Here is a 25,554-nt window from a genome sequence, read left to right as displayed (position 1 = left end):
GCAAGGGTGAAGTGTCTTGCTCAGGACACAACGGACATGACGAGGTTGGTACTAGGTGGGGATTGAACCAGAGACCCTCGGGTCGCGCACGGCCACTCTTCCACTGCGCCACGCCGTCCCATGGATGTTGTGGATCACAATTGTCAATCATTCTGGTGATGTTACGTAAGGTAAGGACACACACACACACACATATATATATATATATCAAATAAAACAAATGGCTTATCGATAAGCCATTTTTTATTTATTTATTACAACGCCAAAATAGGCCTAACAACGCCAATGATTGTAATTCTGTAGCACTTCGAGATTTGGAATCAAATGTAAAGTAGATTACAAATACAATCTATTATATAAATAAATGATATATATATATATATATATATATATATATGTCTTTACCTAACATCACCAGAATAATTGACAATTAGGAGGATTAATAGTCAACATGATCCACCCAGAAATAAATAAAACAAATGGCTTATCAATAAGCCATTTAAAAAAAAAAGTTTAATATTTATTTATATGTATCATTATTCTCCTACTCACCTTTCCAGTAGAGGCCTCTAATCTCTCACTTTCTGTGCTCCTCTGCCCTGACAGGTCAATAGGGGTTGTGGAGTGATTATTATTATTATTATCTTCTGATGATAGTCATACGTGAATGAGCTCAGCTCCTGTTCTCCTCCATGTGTAAAGTGAGAAACACAGCTGATGCTCCAGAAGGAAGTAACCCCAAAGATAGCAAATGGTAAAACATAGTTCACATTTAACTTTATAAATAACCAGGAACTTCATGATGCATTTCAGGCTAACTAGCTAACTAAGTAGCAGCATTGTTTTAGAGCAGGAATGTAACTTTTTGTCAAACACAGACCTGGTGTAAAGTGGAGCTAATACATTTTACTACAAGCAGTGATGAATACTTACTTTCTTGAAAACGTTTCTTATGTCCATTTTGCATCCGTTCACGTTCTTGTTCTGCAGTGCTGTGTGCTAATGTGCTTCGTACACCTGCAGGACCGCAAGCAAGGTTGCAGAGAAAATGTGGACTGGATTTTGAGTGATGTGGGCATTTTCTATATGAACAAGTAGAATGGATTGGATACCGACGAACTAAAGGGGCTCTCTACCTTACGCTATGAAGTGAGGGGAAACTGAGTGAATAATGACAGGTTATATATGATTATTTATTTAAACTCATATTCGGGCCACTTTATAATGAATATGTCAGCATGTATTTGTAAAATATATATATATATATATATATATATATATATATATATATATATATATATATATATATTTATACATATATATGTATATATATATATATATATTTATACATATATATATATATATATATATATATATATATATACATATATATATTTATACATATACATATATAACACCAAATTAATTAGGGGGGCTTAAGAATATTTTAGGGGGGCTTTAGCCCCCCTAAAATAGGCCTAACAACGCCAATGCCGTTACTACATGATGCGTTACTGTGTTATTTTACGTAATTTTTTATGTAGTATCGGCTAGAAACTGAGAAGATCTGAGTGTGTTTTATTGGAGCGCTGCAGAAGAGGCGCGCTCTGTGTGTGTGGGTGGCCATGTCTTGTTTACTAACAAGACATGGCTTGTCGAGTTTCTTAACATGGAGATATTCTCACTACTTTTCTTTTGTCGACCACAAAGAAAATAACATTTTAGTTAAATGTAAGTTGGGTCTTGGATCAAAGATCCTATCCTAGCAATTCAAATCTGCTGAAATACCAACAAAAGAAACATGCTTCGACAAAGCTAGTAAAGAGACACACTTCACCTCCACCTCCAACAGCGGCTGGATTTTAACGAGGCACTGCTAGCCAGGACAACATTGTTAGAGACATTGCAACGTGTGTGCTAGAAGACATGCAGGCTATTTCTACAGTGGAGTCACCCGCTTTCAGGGAGCTAATTAGCATGATACCGGGCGTCAAATGGCACCTGGACAGTGAGTACATAAAAATGGAAAGCGAGCTAAAGAAAACACTCCAAACTCTGCTCATCATTCAGCACTGAAGATACACACACTGTCAATTTTCTTATATACTCTTTTCATTCTAGACTTCTAGAGTGTTTGATTATCACATCACTCTAAATGCAGGGGCGCCGCTACGGATTTTGGGCCCCATGAAAAGAAACTTTACAGGGCCCCCAACACAGTGTCATTATTTTTTCTGTATTATAATTTCATCATCATTAGGGGCCTCTCTGGGCCCCCTCCATCATGGGCCCCTAGAATCCGTCTCCTTTACCCCCCCTTTTCGGTGCCCCTGTCTAAATGTATAGACTATAAAGTTCACAAACATAAAGAGGGATTTTAGTGGGCCAGGCCAAACTTTCCTTATCTCTAAATTAAAACTGGGGAAATGTGTAGTGTTCTGGGCTTCAGACATGATTTTATTTCAGAATTCCTTGAGAGAAAAACGCCTAGTTAGGCTTTGTGTATGTAGTGTGTGCCTTCCTTGGTTTACAGCTATGTTGTTATTATGCTGTTTGTTACTTATGTATGTTATGTTGCAGCTATTTAAAATGGTTTTGTCAATTTGTTCTGGCCTGAAATAAATTGGCCCTTTGAAACATATATTTGTCTTTGTGTGTTGTATGTAGACCACATTGCTTAGCAGAGTTCAGTGATGCAAATGCGTGTCAAGATGATCAACAGATTGTATTATTCTCCAGTGCAATAACAGTACTGAAATGAAGGCTAAAAGGGAATTAAAGGGGGCCTTAAAAAACAAAATATATATATATATTTAAGTAACTAGTTACTTTTCACAGTAACGCATTGCTTTTTTGTGTAAGTAACTGAGTTAGTAACTGAGTTACTTTTGAAATAAAGTAACCAGCAACTGTAACTAGTTACTGGTTTTCAGTAACTAACCCAACACTGATCATGTGTTGCATTTCTAACAAGTATCAGGGAGAACATAATCGTGTATTGATGTAAAGATTTAGGTTTAATTTTTGCACATTGCAAGTTGTAGTCATCGAACGACACCAGGTTTTGTAAGCAAAAATGTTAAGTATATTGATGTATTCACCAAATTATAACATCATTTTGGATTACGATGAATCGTCAGCTAAAATTATACTAGTAATTTAGCATTGGTAACCCCTATTGATCAAGCTGTATTTGTAAAAAAATCTCAAGGCGTGAAAGCTTTTTACAAAACATACCCAATTTTTCTGCAAAAACGACTGTAATATTTTAGAATTCCTTTGTGTGTCATTTACCTCGAGAGAGGGTTGGTTTCTACTGGAGGCCTTGGTTGTTACTTGAAGGATCTAAAATACAAACTTGAATTCACATTTTTAGTTAACTGAAGATGCTGAAGATAGAAGCGATAAACGCTTCTGGGTGTATAGAAGAAACACCTAAAATGAAGCCATGCGCAAATTAAATTAAATGCTGATACCGCGTGTTGCAGAGTTGTTGAGTTGTGGGTGGAAGTTGAGGCTGAAAACCTTAAAAAAAGACAGTCACTCAGCAATGGAATACAACAGTTTAATTGAAGTACTGAATTGTTAGAAAAAAAATATCCCACCCCCCATTCCTTCTTGCTGCTCTGTACAGATGCTGATAGGCAAGAAGTCTGTTCACATGTCACAGACAAACTTCTTATGTAATCCAAAAAAGATCTGAGTGCAGCCAGCAGGATAAGCTGATGGAAAAGTTGCGTTTTTTGTCGACTTGAGGTCAGGTGTACTTCCTGTCCTCTGGAACCTGCACTGGATGGTCTAAATATCCTTGATGACATCCTCCAGCTCTTCTTTGGAGTACATGTGGAAGGTCTTCCCTGGCTCTACTGTTGCCAGCTACATAACACACACACAGAATTGGACTTATCCATTAGATTAAAAAATAGGCCTGTCAAATCATTAACATTTTTAATCAGATGAATCCATTTTTAAATCAATCAGGAGCACCATTTGCAACAATATCTGAAATTTTATTTTTTTCTGTATTGTACCAAAAAGACACTATTAGATAATATTGAGGGCAACACAGAGTGTAGTGGTTAGCACGACTGCCTCACAGTCAGGAGATTAGTCGACATAATCGACAAAAATGTGTTGACAGAGATTTTATATTGTCAACACATCGCTAAAGTACACTATGATTGATATACCGCAACAGAGTTACTGTATTTTTCGGACTATAAGGCGCTATTTTTTCCCCCATGCTTTGCACCCTGCAGCCGATAAAACGGTGCGGCTGATTTATGGATTTTTCTTCATTAACGGCCATAAAGTTTTGTGTTCAACAAATAGTTGAACACAAAACAGACAGACAGAGACGCTAAAAAGGTGTGTTATTGTTTGTGCTATGGCGCCATCTTTTGGACGTGTTCGCTCACTGCAGGCGCTTGAACCGAAAGTGTAACAGTCCATAGCGTTTCTGCTCGAAAAGATGCTTCATTCATCACGCCAAGCAACAGTCGTAAGTTTTACAATATAACTAAAACAATTATTTCTTACTAAACCGTCCCATGTGTGATGTCTGTAGGAGTGTTTTCATGCATATTTGTACATGCTATCATAATGTAATCAAGCTAGCGTCGTTGGCATTGGCTATTATGCTAACACCTTTACAAGTGTCTGTGTTAGAATTATTAACTTACAATGGTTTTCTTTTTGTATTGTTTCAGTTTCACAAATTCACCAAAACGTCACCGTGGAGTTATTGAGTGCGTTTAGCTGATTGGAGAGCTAGCTTCCGCAGCTATTGGGTCCATGACGATGACTTCCATTTTGTTTGATCAGCCGTTTTACTGCCGTGTTACAGACACCGTTTGGTAACAATTAAAGTACGTAAATAAACATTTACAGAATAATGCATGTTGATGACACATTCTAGCGGTGTACCGCAAATCTGACAGCAAAAAGAAAACGACTGCGGCCTCAATACACTGAAACGCCCTCGGGAGCGGCTAACGCCCCTTCACAGTCTAAATCACTAACCCTCACCCACGCGGCGGCAAACAAAGTATTTTTCCTACAAGTGTTATTATTGTTGGATTTTGAGGAATAGCTAAACAAGCTACATTACACACCGTAGCTGGATACAATAAGCCATGCTAACCGCTAAGTCCTTGGACACAAGAAGGCTTTAAAGGCAAACACCAAAAGATTTAAATGAGAGCCAATAGTAAGAAAAAAATGCATATTTAATTGATATTGTTACACCACCATCATGTCTTTTTGTCTGATTATAATTGTGATCAAAAATATAATTGTTGAACATTTGAAGTAACAATATCAGCATTGGTACCGTATGACCAATTCTGCACCTGTAGCTACTTGGTATTGGATCCATACCCTAATTTATAGTATTGTCCAAAACTAATAAAAAACAGAAAGAGTGCTTATTACATTTTAACAGAAGTGTAGCAAGAATTCCCAAGTAGATTCATAATAGTTTTGAGAAAATACAACTGGAAATGACACAATATGTTATGTCAGCAGCCAAATAAGGAACTCTTTTCGAAACATAGCAAATAATATATTGTGATATATATCGTTGTGGCAGGGGGCTGCAATGTGTATTGCAATATAGAATTTAGTCTGTAATGACATCTATTACTAAGTAAATATGGTCCTGATTTGTAAACAAGGCACGCACCTCGATGTTGGTGGCGTTGAGTTTTTCCTCCATCACCTGCTTCAGGATGGTGAGAGACGACTTGATGGCATTTTTTAGCGTCATGGACTGTAAGTTGCCAAGGGAAAGACAAACAAAGACAAAATCAATTGGCTTGATCGAGGGCAAGGTGGCTGCTGACAAGCTCTGACCTTGTGGTAGACCTCTTGGAGGGAACTCTGTGCGCCCTCCGACGCTGAGCCGATGGCCCGAGCGTCACACTGCACAAAGGTTCCTGAAGGGTCCATGTGATACCTGGATCCACAGAACAAACACTGAACACACCTTTGCTGTGACATCTACAAAAGTCTGCACAATACTTCCTGTGACGTACAGCTGGGGGCCTTTTTCATCCACTCCTCCAAAAAGAAGTGCCACTCCGAATGGTCGACTCTGTGGAGGTGACAGCAGAATTTAAAGGACTTATGAATATACAAATGAACACATCTGACTATAGGGCTCGAAAGAGCACGTGATTTCACAATGCCTTGTGGGTGCCGGGGAGCCATTTTTGCTGGACCTAGGTTTCGTTGAGACGGCTGTACTGTATCAGCGGTAATGTGGTAAACTGTATTAAAATAGATTATCCAAAATAAAAAAATCATGGGACCGTACCGAGACAAACTACCTTATTCCAAAGGCTTGCTACCTGGAAAAAATAAGTAAAATTGATGGAATTGGTCCATATGAGCACGTCCAACAGACAAGGTATTTGAGTAAGGTGCCGCCATTGTGGAAGTCAAACTTGTATATATGTCATCAACACAGTCAGTTTTTATACCGGTGAAGAATCTCAGAATGCAGTGTGTTTCAGCTCATTGTCCTGCGTTCAAATTGCGTGTAATCTACGGCTTTCATCTCTTATGTTCAAGATGGAGTGAGAGTGCCCAGCCTCATTTCATGAGCAGCGGTCCCTGAAAAAACAAGCCCACTGTTACTTTGAAAAAGTTTGATCACTGTGCTACGTCTCCAAAAATAATACTTATTCATTTGTGTGCTTACCAAAGACTAAAAGTAAACAGGCAACATGCTTTTTTACAAAATACAGTGTGTGGCTAGCTTGGCTAACGCTAAAATCCTACTAAATACTACGTGTGAAACAGGATAAAACATGCTTTAATTCAAACTTACTAGTGTGAAAATGTAAACAGACCAACGAGTCCCATGTGCAGTGATGGGCAGTAACAAGCTACATGTAGTTAAGCTACGTAGCTTAACTACATTTTTCGGTAGCTTTGCTACTTTTTTAGAATAGAATAGAATAGAATATATCTTTATTGTCATTGTAAATTGTACAACGAAATTGTAAGCAAAACTAATATATAATGAGTAGCTTTTCCTGTAGCTTAGCTACTTTTGGAGCCATGTAGCGAGGTAGCTTACATCATAGCTACAAGCTACAAAGAGAGAAAATGGACTGCAAATCCAGGCCAAATAAAAATATGTAGAAAATCCAATGACCTGGATGAATGAGAACATCCATACATACGAAGACCATCCATGATGATTGGTTGGTGTTCGTATGATGAGCCACAATTGCTAAGGTTAGGGCCAAACATTACGGACTGGCCAATCAGAGGCAAGATAAGGCGGTTCATTGAAACCAGGAAGCAAAATCATAACAGAAACTCATGTCACATGACGACGAGGGAGTCAGAGACAGAGGGATGTTTCAAGCTGACCACTCAACAAAAAAAGAAACATATTTGAAAGTGTCAGAAATTCTCTCCCACAGATTAGATTTTCCTTCAGTGATGAAGATGACGTGCAGGAAACCCACAATAATGTGTGTCCTTGGCCATATTCAGACATGTATGCGTTTAGAGAAAACAACGCCCAAAACCTTAGTTTTTAGTTGTTTACTCTGTAAACCAAAATCATAACTGCTCTCTTCATCTAAGACGTGGAACACACATTTAGGAACACACATTAAGGTGAGTTGACTTCATGAAAAGTTTAACTGCACATAACCATTACCAACTGTTCCCAAACAACACACAAGTAATTGTTTTTTTTTGTCAAGATATAGATAGATGCTGTTTTTTACTGTAGGTAGAGAAAATGAATTACATTATACGGGTGGGCCAAAGAAAAGGCAAACTAAATAAATACATACAGTGGGGTGTGGAGACCCCTAGAGGTAATTGTAGGGTGTTCCCCAGCTAAATGACAGACAGTTAATAGTAACATTTGTACACTCTCAGTTACATTAACATTGATATTATACATGTGGGCCCATAGATAGAAAAGTTGTTAAATGTAGCTTTGATGTAGCAAGCTAGCTTTGCCGTGTAGCTTGCTACAGTTCCCCTTAGCTACATTTAATGGAGAGTAACTTGTAGCTTAGATTACTACATGTTCCAAGTAGCTTGACCATCACTGAGCAGGTGATGGCATTAAAAGTCACGTTTAATCGTCTCACGGCTGCTTTCCAGGCTATTCGCAGTCTCTTTATTAGCTTAATAACCCGACTTCCTTCGGCTTTGCGTTCACGCTGAAAATGAGAAAAATCTCACCATTTTTCCCCCCTGAGGCGATCATGACCACGGTTATGGAAGTTAATGATGCTGCACGTTTGCACTGCGTTTTGAACTTGTTAAAGAAAAAAACACAACTTCTTGTATTAAACCATGTAAATAGGCGATTCAGAGTCCAGCAAGACCCACAATGCAATGTGTTCCCACCTCACACTTCCAGGCCCTGTAGGAAAAGTGAGGAGATGAGCACAGCCACTGACCATCGCTCCGGGGTCGGCGTCCTCTTCCCCAAACTGCAGTGCCAGGTTGGACACAGCCTGGGTCACGCTCTCCACTGTCATGGTCTCGTTGTAAGTGAACCAGTGGTTCTGTGGACGAGCACATTAGGTGGGCTTCAATGCAGATCACACATAAATAATAAGAAAAGGAACCTTTGACACTATCCATACCTGTGTTTCCACTCGGGCTTTGTCAATTAGAGTCTTGGCATCAGCTATCAAGCCACTCATTGCACAACCTTTGAAAACAGAAAAGCAACCGCTTGATTAGTATTGCAAATAAACCTTAGTTAAAGGTGACATTAAATCAAAACCTAACATTCTGATCCCAAAGATGCTATTTCTTCAAGGACTAACATAAGGCTAACAATAAAAAAGACAGAGGGAACATCGTATCTTAAAGGCCGAAGAATAACAACATTTTCTGACTTCTAAGCATAGAGTAATTGCATAGTGGCATTGCTTTTTTGCAAGTAAAGCTGCTAATTTGGAAATCACCAAATGTACCGTATTTTCCGCACTATAAGGCGCACCTAAAAACCACACATTTTCTCAAAAGCTGACAGTGCGCCTTATAACCCGGTGCGCTTTATTACGATTCATTTTCATAAAGTTTCGATCTCGCAACTTCGGTAAACAGCCGCCATCTTTTTTCCCGGTAGAACAGGAAGCGCTTCTTCTTCTACGCAAGCAACCGCCAAGGAAAGCACCCGCCCCCATAGAACAGGAAGCGCTTCTTCTTCTACTGTAAGCAACCACCCGCCCCCGGAAGAAGAAGAAAAAACGCGCGGATATCACCGTACGTTTCATTTCCTGTTTACATCTGTAAAGACCACAAAATGGCTCCTACTAAGCGACAAGGATCCGGTTCATAAAAAGACGCAATCTCTCCATCCGCACACGGATTACTACCGTATTTCACAGCAACTGATATTCCTGTGAACCGCACTGTGGAACGGGAGCACGTACGGTGAATATTCGCACCACAGGGAATGAGAAGTCATCCTTCACTGTGGTTCTAGCTTGCCATGCTAACTTCCACCCATGGTGATATTCAAAAGGAAGACCTTGCCAAAAGAGACCTTTCCAGCCGGCGTCATCATAAAAGCTAACTCGAAGGGATGGATGGATGAAGAAAAGATGAGCGAGTGGTTAAGGGAAGTTTACGCGAAGAGGCCGGGTGGCTTTTTTCACACAGCTCCGAAGGCGAACACACCTTCACTAAGACGGGCAGACAGCGCCGGACGACATACGCCAACATTTGCCAGTGGATCGTAAATGCCTGGGCAGATATTTCGGTCACAACTGTGGTCCGAGCTTTCCGGAAGGCAGGATTCACAGAACTACTGGACAACAACAGTGACACTGACTCCGATGACTTCGACGAGACGGAACCGGCCATTTTGGATCCCACGCTTGCGCAACTTTTCAATTCGGACACCGAAGACGAAGAATTCGAAGGATTTACGAATGAAGAATAACTTCAGAAGGTGAGCGCTATGTTTATTTTGTGTGTTGTGACATTAACGTTCGAGCAACATTATGTTGCTATTGCTCTACACCATTTTGAATTTTACTATGTTTGTGATTGCACATTTGCGTACATTTTGGGACAGAGTTGTTAGAACGCTGGTTTTCAATATATTATTAAAGTTTGACTGAACTATCTGACTGTTTTTTTGACATTCCCTTTAGCGCAGCGTAGGCGCGGCTTATAATCCGGGGCGGCTTATTGGTGGACAAAGTTATGAAATATGTAATTCATTGAAGGTGCGGCTAATAATCCGGTGCGCCTTATAGTGCGGAAAATACGGTATACAATTTAAAATCCTACCAACATACTCTAGAAAAAAAATAGGCCTAAAAGGTCTAGCAAAACATAAAAGACCAGGCGTGACGTCACATGCTGAGATGGTTATGTTTATGATTTGAAGTTCCACAAAGGTACAGGACGTGGTTATATATAGATAAAATAAAACACTTTTTGGGGTGTAATTTTATGAAAGCAAATTAATTGTCCAGTCATGGTAAAACAACTTGAAAATTATCTATTTAAGGTACACTTATTATTGATTAAAAAGCATATCTATCTGCAATTAATCACGATTCATTTTGAGTTAACAAAATGTGATTAAATATTTAAATCATTTGACAACCCTAATTTGTATGTGCAAAATATAAAAATCGCACATCGAATCGTAATTTTGGAGAGAAAAATCGCAATTAGGTTTTTTTCTCCTATTTTTTCAATATTTAAAAAACCCCACAGAATCCCAGAATTGATTGTGTTCAACCACATGACCTAAAATCTAGCCAATCAAAGGCATCATGCAGTAACTAAGGGTTGTGCCTCCTCTCACCAATGTGACTGTCGATCTCCACAATCTTCTCAATGCTGTTCGGCTCCATCAGCGGAGAAGTGATCCTCTTCTCCACAGCCAGGCACACCCCTTCCGATGTCTGGATACCAATGGCTGTGGATCCAAGCTGGGAAGATGGAAAGAAAGGTTGACATAGTTCAAACTATATAAAATAATACTTATTAGTGTGAACATTCATCTAAAATCTTGCAAGATTACATACAGTATGAATAATATTAAGCAGACCACTTACTTTGATAGCCTCAATCGCATATTCCACCTGGAATAATCTTCCTTCAGGAGAGAATGTGTTGACACCTCTGAAAGACATTCATCAATAATGGTGATTATTTTTAAATGACCACCATTGCTGAAAATACCCTTCTGTTGTAACATTTCTCATAAGCCGCAGGGTAATATTGAACTCTTTTATTGGCAACAACATGAAAATAGAGCGCAATAGTCAGAAACTTGAACATTGTAATAGTTATACCAAAAGCTATTACAGCAGAAACAAAGCAGAAACGAATGGAACAAGTTTGGGGAGATTTTGCCATAGTAAAATACTAATAACTTAAAAACTGTAAAGGCAAAACAAAAATATTTGCAGCAAAAACTCGCACCGCTCCGCTAGCACCACAGCTAACGTTACCCATGCTGCTACCTCTCTGCTCCGCGAGAGCATATGACGTTGCATGTGCGACAGTATGTGACGTATGTAAGAAGGTGCGTTTGTTTTATCTCTCTGTGCAAAGGCGAGACAAGAAAGAATGAAAAACGCCTGTAGTCTAATGGCCGCAGCTAAAAGCAACTGCGTGAGAAGGTATACTCGAATATCACGATATAGTAATTTTCTATATCGCACAGACACAAACCCGCGATATATCGAGTATATTCGATATATCGCCCAGCCCTAATACACACACACATACATACATATATACACACATACATACATATGTATACATACACATATGAACGAAGCACAAACGATTGGGACTGTTTTGGGGAGGTTTTGACAAGGTGGGAGGCAGGCTATGAATATTGAAACGTTAATAACTGAAAACTAATAGTTTGACATAAAAATAAATTGCAGCACAAACAAAAACAACAAGTTTGGGGAAATGTTGACATAGTTGAGGTCTAGTTATGATTATTGCCACGTGACTTACACGTTTACACAAAACAATAAAACGTTGATAACTTCAAAACTGTAACGGACCAAAAAGTTTTGCCGCACAAACAAACTATTGGGATTGGTTTGAGGCAATTTTGACAAGGTGGGAGGCGGGAACTCGGTGGGGCTGGTTATGAATATTGATTGATTGATTGATTGCAACTTGTATTAGTAGATTGCACAGTACAGTACATATTCCATACAATTGACCACTAAATGGTAACACCTGAATAAGTTTTTCAACTTGTTTAAGTTCACGTTCATCAATTCATGGTACAAATATATACTATCAGCATAAAACAGTCATCACACAAGTTAATCATCAGAGTATATACATTTAATTATTTACAATCCGGGGGGTGGGATGTGGAGGGGTTTGGGGGGTAGGTTAGGTTGGGTTGCTATCAGCATATTTCAGTCATCAACAATTTCATCATCTGAGAAATGGACATTTTAACAGTGTAGGTCTCACTTTGTAGGATATGTATAGCGAGCGGTGAACATAGTGAGCTCAGAAAGCATAAGAACAAGTATATACATTTGATTATTTATAGAGATGTCCGATAATATCGGACTACGTATAATATCGGCCGATAAATGCTTTAAAATGTAATATCAGAAATTATCGGTATCGGTTTTAAAAAGTAAAATTTATGACTTTTTAAAACGCCGCTGTACGGAGCGGTACACGGACGTAGGGAGAAATACAGAGCAGTTGCGTCTCCCAGTCAGTAGCCCCTCCCCCAACCCCTCTCCCACACACAACACAGGAGTTGACGACTGCAGCATGAGAGGTTTACTGGCGACGCTTGATGACCTCGTCAAACCGCCGCGAGCGGAGCATAACAACAAGAGTGTGTAGTTGCCGGTGCTGTAGCCTGGCTAACAAGCCAGCTCGCTCGGTGACTGACTAATGACATGGTTTGAGATTATTTTAAAGTGTCTCTGACGGATAAAAAACTGGCAATTTGCAATGACTGCAAAAAGTTGGTTATGCGAGGAGGAACAAAGACGTCTTCCTTTAATACGAGCAATTTGATTTCCTACCTCTTCAAGAATCATAAGGAGATACACGATGAATACAAGTGGAAGATGGATAAAAATCAAACAGCGAAAAAAAGTAGTACCACACAGTTGTCGCTTAAAGACTCTGCCGAGACGCAGCATTTCAGAAGCTCTGACTGACTGGTTGGCCACTTCAAGCACTCACCACGAGCTTGCAGCACATTTGTGTTACTCATACAAATACGTTAGAGCAGGGCAGATTGAGCCACGTTTATAATTTCCTGTTATACAGTATACCAGGCAGTCTTGCACTAAAGGAGGACTATGTTATTGTTTACTTTGTGACTCTAGTATACTCTGGACTGAAACTGTGTGCCTTCATTGTTTTTGTAGCTGTTGTTTTGAGGCATGTTTAAAAAAGATAAAAAATAATGCACTTTGTGAAAGTCAAAGTATAGTACTTCCCATAGTTGTAGTGGGTCTCAGGGAGAGCATGTCCCAAATTGCAAGCTGCTGTTTTGAGGCATGTTAAAAAAAAAAAATACACTTTGTGACTTCAATAATAAATATGGCAGTGCCATGTTGGCATTTCTTTTCCATAACTTGAGTTGATTTATTTTGGAAAACTTTATTACATTTTTTAATGCATCCATCGGTGCAACACAACAAAATTAGGCATAATAAGGTGTTAATTCCACGACTGTATATATCAGTATCGGTTGATATCGGAATCGGTATATAGGAGTTGGGCAATATCGGAATATCGGCCAAAAAGCCATTATTTACAATCCGGGGAGGTGGGACGTGGTGGTGGGGGAGACACATTAATAACTTTAAAAATAATTAACAATTAGACAAAAAAAATTTGAAGCACAAACGATTGCGACAAGTTTGTGTATATATGGATAAGGTGCGTTGCCAACTTCACACAGCGTACATGGAAAACAAAGATGTCTACTGTGAAAGTGAAAGAGCGATGCCATGACATAATAGTTAGCTGCTAACGTTAGCACATGCAACACAGACATATATCTGGAGCCAGAATTAAGCTCAACTCCGCCACTTGACATGTTTAAGAGTCACAAACAGCAGTACAAATGACTAAAAAACAGAAACACGACTGCGTTCCGTGTACTTTATTCACTAGCAATAATAAACACATTAAATGACAAAGCAGTTTGTGCTGCAGCGTTGTTTCCACCAACCTGTCATATTCCGATCTCGTCAAGAACATCTTTCAACTTTGAACACAGGATCTACGAATGCAGAAAGGCAAGGACAGAACCATTAATACACAAACATTGAAGTAGTTGCAGAAAAGTTAGCCGTGACACCCGGCTGGCTAGCGGTGGTATTATGGTGGCGAGCATGCTAGCTGTACCAAAAAACATCATCCTTCCAAATACTTCAACGTAATAGCGACACAATGATATACAAACGATACGGCGTTATTAAAATAAATACAAAACGAGGACGGCAAAACATTCGTCGGAGTCATTGAATTGGTGGACTTATTTACCTTGCCGCACAAACCCTTGAATGAGTTCGCTAGTTTGAGGGAATGGTTGATGGTGTAACACTGAAAGACCACCGTGTGTTTACAAACTGAAAACAAACACCGTTCCGCCTGTCGAAAGCTCAAATAAATTAAGTTAAATTACAAGCGGTAGAAAATGGACGGAAATTAAAAAAAAAAGTTAAATCAAAGTTTATTAAAGATGCATTTTTACAATTGATGTTTAAAATGATACACAATGAATATAATGACAGCATATTTATGTAATTTATACCAGAAAACGGTATATTCTCGTTGCGCTAAACACAACGACAATATTTAATTGGGTTCGCCTACAAAGTTTACTTTATATAATTTTAAACTATTTCATTATTTTTAACTACTGATCTAATGCAGCTGCAATTTGAGTGCAGTTATATTTTTGGGGGCAGCACGGTGGAAGAAGGGTTAGTGCATCTGCCTCACAATACGAAGGTCCTGAGTAGTCTTGGGTTCAATCCCGGGCTCGGGATCTTTCTGTGTGGAGTTTGCATGTCCTCCCCGTGACTGCGTGGGTTCCCTCCGGGTACTCCGGCTTCCTCCCACCTCCAAAGACATGCACCTGGGGATAGGTTGATTGGCAACACCAAATTGGCCCTAGTGTGTGAATGTGAGTGTGAATGTTGTCTGTCTATCTGTGTTGGCCCTGCGATGAGGAGGCGACTTGTCCAGGGTGTACCCCGCCTTCCGCCCGATTGTAGCTGAGATAGGCTCCAGCGCCCCCGCGACCCCGAAGGGAATAAGCGGTAGAAATGGATGGATGGATGGATATATGTTTTGGTTTTGCGCCACACGATGTCGCTGTTTTACATATCATCAGTCAAACTCAAAAAACACATTTAACCCTTTGTGCTCGAAACATTCCTGCAAACTGTGTTTGGAGTTTGCATCGGCGTGAGTTGATAGCAGAGACTGTCTGGAATTTCTTTAGTGATAAAGCCGAAGCCTTTGATCAATGGCAACTTTCATTTTCCTGCCAGCATTAGTCAAATATTCCAGCAATACCACAGAGAACATGCCTCACATTCCACAATTCAAAACGTGTTTTAAATGTGTCTGGCGGATTGAGTCAGTGGCCATGATAGAGAATGGAACTGATTAGATGTGAAAAGTCAGAATAAAAAAACTAAAAAAAACTTGTCCAGTTCTGAGAGGAGGGGTCTGCTTGTATCAGGTTTCATTTCTGTCTGTGCGTACGTCTGCCACTGCAATTGGGTCTCTGGGAACACAAAGGGTTTGACAAGCCATGCTGATGTTGCGGCTCGATAAACAAGACTGACTTTTTTGGGGGGTTCTCCTCTCAGGGACATTATCCAAACTGAAAACTGTCCTGGTAGCATCCAAAGAAGCAAGATGAAGACCTACTGGGAGGACTTTGTTTTTCGGGCAGGGCTCTTCATCCACAGTAAGTTTGATTTGTTGCGTAAGTAGATTGGTTGTTTTTGCTCATCACCAGAATCGTTTGAAGTGTTGGCTTGGAATGTGTGAACAGACATCATGTGACAACTGACCCCATCACAGGAATGTCATGGTTGTCACAAAATTATTGGCATTTGAGTGGGAACAAATGTTTTTGAAAAAGGCACAAGGGCTAATTTGAAAGTTTAATAGGAAAGAAGGGAGGATACTTTATTGTCATTGCACATGTTAAATAAATTCCATTTTTAGCACAGACCCATTCTAGATGAGTAAAAAAAAGTTGCTCCAATGGAGTGGGTGGGGGCCTCAGTCTGAGGCCAGGAAAAAAAACTTGATAACAGGAACAGTTAACGAATACTTAACTTAACGGGTCTTAACACAAAATTGTTCTCCTATATAACCTGTCTACTGTATATGTGACACAGTCTTCCGTCGTTTATCATTGTTAGTTGGTTCCGGATATGTCCGCGATAGTAGCAATCATTAACTATAAATCAAATATTTTCATAGCTAAAACATTCATCTGAGCTCTCTCGATATGAAATAAGACTTTATTTACCTTAACAATTACATAAGGAAGAGGGACGCAGTTTCAAGAGTCCAAAGGCCGGACATCAAAATGTGGTTGTTTTGATCTCGGACGTCTGGTCACTTATAGCATATAAGAATATTCTATTACTGTTGAGCAAACTATGAATAATAAAACACTCCAAAACATGTGTCCTTTATCATAGCTACACATATGACAAAAACAAGCGTGAAAATCAGTGGTATTCAGTGAGGTAAGATTAATTAAATGCGCTTACAGTTCATTGCTCCTGTCAAATGAATTGCACTGAGTGGAGCGGATCACCACTCCAAGATGGCGGCCCTGCGTCTCGTCAGCGCCAGTAGGCAGTAGCGGTCGATGCTGCGTCTACTTATAAGATGTCTATGGTTCCATCAAGCCTATTTGGGTGATGTTTGGCGTGCCATATAGTACCGTAATGCTGTTGAGGCTGAGCCAATCAGTGGCCTTGATACTGAACAGCCCGCTCTGATTGGTTTGGTCTCCTCTAGTGGCCGATATTACTGCAGTATTGATATTTTTGGTTCTTTTAGCAATTTGTATGCTTGACAATGCTTAATATAGGACAACAATAATGTAAAATACGCTTTAAAAAGCAACAACAAAATAACGATGTGGTGAATCTGCAATATTTAAAGCGCTATGTGGCAGAGGTGTGGACTCGAGTCACCTGACTTGGACTCGAGTCAGACTGGAGTCATGAATTTGATGACATTAGACTCAACTTGACAAAATGTAAAGAGACTTGCATCTCCACTTAGACTTTAACATCAATGACTTGTGACTTCACTTGGACTTGAGCCTTTTGACTTGACATGACTTGCTACTTTCCCCAAAACCCAAAGCTTAAAAAGTGATTTGGGAGCGCTCCGTATCTTTCATTTTCTACGTCTGTGTCTATCAGCGTGTTGTTCCTGTCAGCTGGTGTGCTCTCAGTACAATAGCCAATCAAATTAGATCTACGTTGTTTTCATCACACAGCATTCTTCCAATCAAATTGCAGGAGAACCAATGAACAAGAGTTGTGAAACAACGTGCCAGTGAGAAACAATTACCGTATGCCAAAGTTGGTTTCGTTCGGGTATAAAAACTACGACTTGGTCAACAAAAAACGAATTGCCGTATGCAAATCACGCAGTTCGAATATTGCAGACGGACACGCAACAACTTATAAATAATGATAAATGGGTTATACTTGTATAGCGCTTTTCTACCTTCAAGGTACTCAAAGCGCTTTGACAGTATTACCACATTCACCCATTCACACACACATTCACACACTGATGGCGGGAGCTGCCATGCAAGGTGCTAACCAGCAGCCATCAGGAGCAAGGGGTGAAGTGTCTTGCCCAAGGACACAACGGACGTGACTAGGATGGTAGAAGGTGGGGATTGAACACCAGTAACCAGCAACACTCCGATTGCTGGCACGGCCACTCTACCAACTTCGCCACTCGACCAACTTCGCCACGCCGTCCAACTTCGTTCGACATTTGAAGATGCACAAAGAAGGGTAAGTTTTGAATGTAAAATAACGTTTATTGGCTAAGTAACGTGACTTTTATTTGCTGTGTAGTTAAATCAGTGAGGCTGTAAACTCACTGCTAACGTTATAACCATTGACATCTTATAAGTAGACGCAGCATCGAGCGCTACTGCTTACTGGCGCAGACGAGACGCAGGGCCGCCATCTTGGAGTGGTGATCCGCTCCACTCAGTGCAATTCATTTGGCAGGAACAAATAACTGTCAGCGCATTTAATTAATTTTTCCTCACTAAATACCACTGATTTTCACGCGCTTTTTTGTCATACGTGTAGCTATAATAACGGACACATGTTTTGGCGTGTTTTATTATTCATAGTTTGCTTAACAGTAATATAATATTCTTAAACGCTATAAGTGACCAGACGTCCGAGATCAAAACTGGAAATATAATCCCAGAGAAGGGGGAAAAAAACGGTCAGGTATTTTTAAATTGAAGAAACAATATGATTAGGTTATATATACATGCGTATATCCTACACAAACAATGTATGAATACATTAGATATCTATATATCTTAGGGACCTATAGACTGTATCTCTGTTGCTGCAGCAGCAGAGAGTTTATTCTATCTTGACACTTTGTATTGATATTTTGTATTACATTCTTCCCTTAAATGATAATGTTTACAGTGATTGTTATATATGCATTTTTTATGTATGTCGCTTTGGATAAAAGCGTCTGCCAAATACTTCAACATAAACATATATAAACACCTGAAAGTCTTTATATCAGCTAAAACCACCAATCTGTTTCACTGGATTTTGGAATAAAACAAAATGCTGTCTTACCCAACAATGTTAGTATTTGAATATTGTTACTTGAAGACTTATTCCTGGTTACTATTATACTGTTAAGAAAGTATTGTCTTATATTTTGCCTAAAATGAGAATGCATCATAATCAGTGGCGGCTGGTGAATTTTGTTTTAGGTGGGGCAGAAAGTTTGTAAACCAAACCCCTGTAGGGGGGGTCATCCTCCCCCAGAAGATTTCTTTTTGATTTTCACATACAAATATTGAAGATCTTTGCTCCTTCTCAACTCTGTGGTAATATTATTTTCATAAAATACAACCAATAGTACGTTAATGTTAAATCTTACTTGTGAAAAGTAATCCCCCGATTCTTATTTTCAACAGTCCACTCATTTGAGTAGGAAAACGCTGAACACCATCTTTGTTTTCTACCTGTCAACTGTCAGTTTAGGCTGCTCGCCGGCTCCTCGTCACCACTTCAAGATGGCGGCCAAATTGCTCACGTCACAGCAACCAATGCTGCGTCTACTTATAAGATGTTTATGGTTGTAACGTCATTGCAAACACTGCAATATGTTGCGTCCACTGCAGTTTGCTACCTTATTCATACTTTTTGTCAAGTGATTTTTTTAAGCAGGGTCTCATGAGGTACCTACACGTAACGTTACGTTAGTCAATGTATCACACACAGTAACATAACGTTAGTCAATGTATCACACACAGTAACATTACGTTAGACGGCGGTCAGCAGCACCGCGTATTTAAGCCACCTACAAAAAGACCAACATAGTCAAATAAAGGTCAGTTAAAATGTATACTATGTTAAGAATATGTGTACATATTGCATAGGGCACTGACATCTAAAAAGTACAACTCTGTTCATTGTTATGTTCATGTATTTGTTATGTTTTTCATGTGTACGCACACATAAAAACACATACAGTATGAAATGAGATCAATGATATAAGGTACGAACAGGATATCAACTGCTGTGGAACTAGTTACAATGCAATATGCCATGGAAATACAATGTTAACACTTTTGTACAAATAAGTACAGTTGCACTTGTTTTTGCAAATGTGTTTATTCTGTAAAGGAATGAGTTAAATGTTTAAAATGACTGGTTAATGGTGCTATTATGAAGTGCAATGTCAGCACTATTTTTTTTCCTGCAATTTCAAATGCACTTGTTTTAATAAATAAATACAGCGTTTTAAAAGCATACACAATCTGTGTAAATATATTAGTCTGTGGTTAAAAGGACTTGAAAGGACTCGAAACTCAAAATGCAGGACTTGGGACTTGACTTGAGACTTTCCAGTCTTGACTTTGGACTTGACTCGGGACTTGCCTGTCTTGACTCGGGACTTGACTCGAGACTTGAGGGCAAAGACTTGAGACTTACTTGTGACTTGCAAAGCAATGACTTGGTCCCACCTCTGCTATGTGGCGAGAGATGACTTTTGTTCGTATACATTAAGTCGAAAAGAAAACATTTAGCGCCCCCCAACCCCACTCTGCACCGCAACTATAAAGAGTATAACTTGTCTATGAAATTGTTACAAGTACACCTCTGCATAACATTGTATCCTTATTACCATTCAAACAAAAAAGAAAGAAATGTAGATCAACGTACAACAAAGAATAACTTTATAAACAATGTTTTTAGACTTTAACAGAAAATATTTAAAGTGCATCAATTTACCTGAAATAAAAAAAAATCTTTATTTAAATTAAAAACATCTTCTGATTGACTTGAACATTTGATACTGAAAAATGAAATAAAAATAAATAATAAATTCAAAATGGTCAGCAACATTAGCCCAGGAGCACAATAAATAAAACACTTTATACTACAAAACAAAAATGAGTAGAACCATTTGGGCTGATTTTTTTTTAATCAAAATGAGGGAATCAGGATTAATGTCTACAATCAGCACGTTTTGTAGTGCAGTTTGAAGCATGGTACTGATAATGCATGCCTGCCCCATTATTTGAGAAGTGTATATCCAATGTAGTGATGCTGCCTGAGGCTGAGCCAATCAGTGACCACGATACTGGGTTATGCTTTGGTCAAGTCTAATAGCCAATTCTACCGTTTAGTTGATTTTTTTAGTCAATATAGCAATTTTTATGCTTGAAATGCTCAATAAAGGTGTAACATGTTCTAGAATATGCTTTAAAAAAGAATGCAATGTAGTGAAACTGCAATATTTGAATGTGATAGGCGCTACAATACATTACTTTATTGACTATTTACCTTGTAAATTGTCACTGAAGGCATCAAAACTATGACACCTGTGAAGTGAAAACTTTTTCAGGTGACTACCTCTTGAAGCTCATCGAGAGAATGCCAAGAGTGTGCAAAGCAGTAATCAGAACAAAGGGTTTGCTATTTTGAAGAAACTAGAATATAAAACATGTTTTCAATTATTTCACCTTTTTTTTGTTAAGTACATACTGTAACTCCACATGTGTTCATTCGTAGCTTTGATGCCTTCAATGACACTCTACAATGTACCGTATTTTCCGCACTATAAGGCGCACCGGATTATTAGCCGCACCTTCTATGAATTACATATTTCATAATTTTGTCCACCAATAAGCCGCCCCGGACTATAAGCCGCGCCTACGCTGCGCTAAAGTGAATGTCAAAAAAACGCTGCGCTAAAGTGAATGTCAAAAAAACAGTCAGATAGTTCAGTCAAACTTTAATAATATATTGAAAACCAGCGTTCTAACAACTCTGTCCCAAAATGTACGCAAATGTGCAATCACAAACATAGTAAAATTCAAAATGGTGTAGAGCAATAGTAACATAATGTTGCTCGAACGTTAATGTCACAACACACAAAATAAACATAGCGCTCACCTTCTGAAGTTATTCTTCATTCGTAAATCCTTCGAATTCTTCGTCTTCGGTGTCCGAATTGAAAAGTTGCGCAAGCGTGGTATCCAAAATGGCCGGTTCCGTCTCGTAGAAGTCATCGGGAGTCAGTGTCGCTGTTGTTGTGCAGCAGTTCTGTGAATCCTGCCTTCCGGAAAGCTCGGACCACAGTTGTGACCGAAATATCTGCCCAAGCATTTACGATCCACTGGCAAATGTTGGCGTATGTCGTCCGAGGCTGTCTGCCCGTCTTAGTGAAGGTGTGTTCGCCTTCGGAGCTGTGTGAAAAAAGCCACCCGGCCTCTTCGCGTAAACTTCCCTTAACCACTCGCTCATCTTTTCTTCATCCATCCATCCCTTCGAGTTAGCTTTTATGATGACGCCGGCTGGAAAGGTCTCTTTTGGCAAGGTCTTCCTTTTGAATATCACCATGAGTGGAAGTTAGCATGGCAAGCTAGAACCACAGTGAAGGATGACTTCTCATTCCCTGTGGTGCGAATATTCACCGTACGTGCTCCCGTTCCACAGTGCGGTTCAGTTGCTGTGAAATACGGTAGTAATCCGTGTGCGGATGGAGAGATTGCGTCTTTTTATGAACCGGATCGCTTAGTAGGAGCCATTTTGTGGTCTTTACAGATGTAAACAGGAAATGAAACGTACGGTGATATCCGCGCGTTTTTTCTTCTTCTTCCGGGGGCGGGTGAAGCGCTTCCTGTTCTATGGGGGCGGGTGAAGCGCTTCCTGTTCTATGGGGGCGGGTGCTTTCCTTGGCGGTTGCTTGCGTAGAAGAAGAAGCGCTTCCTGTTCTACCGGGAAAAAAGATGGCGGCTGTTTACCGAAGTTGCGAGATCGAAACTTTATGAAAATTAATCGTAATAAAGCGCACCGGGTTATAAGGCGCACTGTTAGCTTTTGAGAAAATTTGTGGTTTTTAGGTGCGCCTTATAGTGCGGAAAATACGGTAAATAGTCATGAAAATAAAGAAAACCCATTGAATGAGAAGGTGTGTCTAAACTTTTGGCCTGTACTGGATATTTACACACACACACACACACACACACACACACACACACACACACACACACACACACACACACACACACACACACACACACACACACACACACACACACACACACACACACACACACACACACACACACACATATATATACAAACCCTGTTTCTATTTGAGTTGGGAAATTGTGTTAGATGTAAATATAAACATAATACAATGATTTGCAAATCATTTTCAACCCATATTCAGTTGAATATGCTACAAAGACGACATGTTTGATGTTCAAACTGATAAACATTTTTTTTTTTTTGCAAATAATCATTACTTTACCTGCTATTGCAAAGACTTTAGGGATTTCACCATCTACGGTCCGTAATATCATCAAAGGGTTCAGAGAATCTGGAGAAATCACTGCCCGTAAGCAGCTAAGCCCTTGACCTTCGATCTCTCAGGCTGTACTGCATCAACAAGCGACATCAGTGTGTAAATTATATCACCACATGGGCTCAGGAACACTTCATAAACCCACTGTCAGTAACTACAGTTGGTCGCTACATCTGTAAGTGCAAGTTAAAACTCTCCTATGCAAGGCGAAAACCGTTTATCAACAACACCCAGAAATGCCGTCGGCTTCACTGGGCCTGAGCTCATCTAAGATGGACTGATACAAAGTGGAAAAGTGTTCTGTGGTCTGACGAGTCCACATTTCAAATTGTTTTTGGAAACTGTGGACGTCGTGTCCTCCAGACCAAAGAGGAAAAGAACCATCCGGATTGTTATAGGCGCAAAAGTTGAAAAGCCAGCATCTGTGATGGTATGGGGGTGTATTAGTGCCCAAGACATGGGTAACTTACACATCTGTGAAGGCGCCATTAATGCTGAAAGGTACATACAGGTTTTGGAGCAACATATGTTGCCATCCAAGCAACATTACCATGGACGCCCCTGCTTATTTCAGCAAGACATTGCCAAGCCACGTGTTACATCAACGTGGCTTCATAGTAAAAGAGTGCGGGTACTAGACTGGCCTGCTTGTAGTCCAGACCTGTCTCCCATTGAAAATGTGTGGCGCATTATGAAGCCTAAAATACCACAACGGAGACCCCCGGACTGTTGAACAACTTAAGCTGTACATCAAGCAAGAATGGGAAATAATTCTTAAAATGCGTAAAAAGTGTGTCTCCTCAGTTCCCAAACGTTTACTGAGTGTTGTTAAAAGGAAAGGCCATGTAACACAGTGGTGAACATGCCCTTTCCCAACTACTTTGGCACGTGTTGCAGCCATGAAATTCTAAGTTAATTATTATTTGCAAAAAAAAATAAAGTTTATGAGTTTGAACATCAAATATCTTGTCTTTGTAGTGCATTCAGTTGAATATGGGTTGACAAGGATTTGCAAATCATTGTATTCCGTTTATATTTACATCTAACACAATTTCCCAACCCCGTTTCCTTATATGGAAACGGGGTTTGTATATATATACAGGCCCGGCCCTAACTAATCTGGCGCCCTAGGCAAGATTTTCGGTCCCCCCCCCCCCCCCCCACACATCGGCAGTGAAGTGTATATACTCACAAGAAACCGAATAGCTTTATATTTGACCTTTTTTTTTTTACTTACAACTATACCTAATATATAAAGGGGTGGACAAGTGACTATTACCTGCAGGGCAAACATTAGCTAACCAGAAGGCAATAACAATGTAAACAAATAATATTTTTATTAAATAGGCTTTACTTTGCATTTTAATTAACGTGGGATTATTTTTTGTATTTAGAAATAATAGTACCAACTTTTTTTTTTCTTTTTTTTTTCTCCAACATTTGTGGCACTGGCGTGGCGCCCCCTGATGGACGGCGCCCTTAGCATTTGCCTATACGGCCTATGCCACGGGCCGGCCCTGTACATATATATATATATATATATATATATATATATATATATATATATATATGCAGGGGCGTCACTAGCTTTTAAGGACAGGGGGGGCTTTGCCCCCAGGAGATGCACAGGATGCGAGCGAATGTTACGCACGAGCACAAAACTTCACAAACGGCTAACAAAGACTTAGAAATTATTCATTTTATTATTATTATTTTTTTTAAATGCACGGGACAAAATTAAATGCTCGATGGCTTTTAACGATGGCTTTTAACCATATATTTTCTTTTTCTTTTTATGTATTTATGTATTTTACATTTTATATTAAATGTCTTGGTTTTTCCTCCCTCTGAAAATCCTATTAAATGTTTAACAAGCCATCCTATAATAATAAAACAGCTATTAATGTAACAATACAATAAAACAAATATATTTAATGATGTTTTTTTCATTATTTTAATAATAGGCTAATGTATATTACTTTATATAGATTCTACAAGAAACACAAAACTTAAAAAATAAATGATTTACAATTGCACACACAAGGTTTTGTGCAGCTTCACTCATTGTAAAGGAAGATAATGTGCTTCGTACACCTGCAGGACCGCAAGCAAGGTCGCAGAGAAAATGCGGGCTGGAATTTGAGTGATGTGGGCATTTTCTATATGAACAAGTGGAATGGATTGGATACCGACGCACGAAAGGGGCTCTCTACCTTACGCTACGAAGTGAGGGGAAACTGAGTGTTATTTATTTAAACTCATATTTGGGCCACTTTATAATGAATATGTCGGCATTTATTTGTAAAAAAAAACAAAAAAACACCAAATTATTTAAGGGAGCTTAAGAATATTTTAGGGGGGCTTGAGCCCCCCTAAAATAGGCCTAACAACGGCAATGTATATATGTATATATATATATATACAGTA

At 39.3% G+C, this 25,554-nt stretch overlaps 2 protein-coding genes across 3 annotated transcripts in view; one reads left to right on the top strand and one right to left on the bottom strand.

The window, feature by feature from the left end:
• Positions 1–3,551: 3,551 nt before the first annotated feature.
• Positions 3,552–14,619, bottom strand: psma5 (proteasome 20S subunit alpha 5). The gene is made up of 10 exons (XM_061984877.1): positions 14,518–14,619; positions 14,204–14,254; positions 11,070–11,136; positions 10,817–10,943; positions 8,628–8,695; positions 8,439–8,546; positions 6,036–6,094; positions 5,854–5,956; positions 5,684–5,770; positions 3,552–3,876 (listed from the first exon to the last, which is right to left on the bottom strand). Exons 2-10 carry the CDS (start codon positions 14,230–14,232, stop codon positions 3,799–3,801), a joined length of 726 nt encoding a protein of 241 aa, XP_061840861.1. The 5' UTR covers positions 14,233–14,254; positions 14,518–14,619; the 3' UTR covers positions 3,552–3,798.
• A 1,161-nt stretch (positions 14,620–15,780) lies between these two features.
• The window catches only part of LOC133622302 (matrix remodeling-associated protein 8-like), an 85,921-nt gene continuing 76,147 nt past the window's right edge, over positions 15,781–25,554 (top strand). For both annotated transcript variants that reach the window (XM_061984880.1, XM_061984879.1), the window contains exon 1: positions 15,781–15,958. In XM_061984880.1, the coding sequence (XP_061840864.1) occupies positions 15,907–15,958 (52 nt within the window). In that variant the 5' untranslated portion in view covers positions 15,781–15,906. The remainder of the gene's footprint in view (positions 15,959–25,554) is intronic.

Source organism: Nerophis lumbriciformis, linkage group LG23 (assembly GCF_033978685.3).
Source record: "Nerophis lumbriciformis linkage group LG23, RoL_Nlum_v2.1, whole genome shotgun sequence".
Classification (NCBI taxonomy): Eukaryota; Metazoa; Chordata; class Actinopteri; order Syngnathiformes; family Syngnathidae; genus Nerophis; species Nerophis lumbriciformis.
Note: the sequence above shows the minus strand (reverse complement) of the source record. Positions and strands in the feature narration are given on the sequence as shown.

Excerpts from the sequence above, each read along its gene's own strand:
- psma5 (XM_061984877.1), bottom strand. The coding sequence starts at position 14,232 with ATGTTCTTGACGAGATCGGAATATGACAG. Across the intron at positions 8,696-10,816 it reads GGAGATCGACAGTCACATTG|GTTGTGCAATGAGTGGCTTG; the intron begins GTGAGAGGAGGC and ends CTGTTTTCAAAG. Across the intron at positions 3,877-5,683 it reads TCAACGCCACCAACATCGAG|CTGGCAACAGTAGAGCCAGG; the intron begins GTGCGTGCCTTG and ends TGTGTTATGTAG.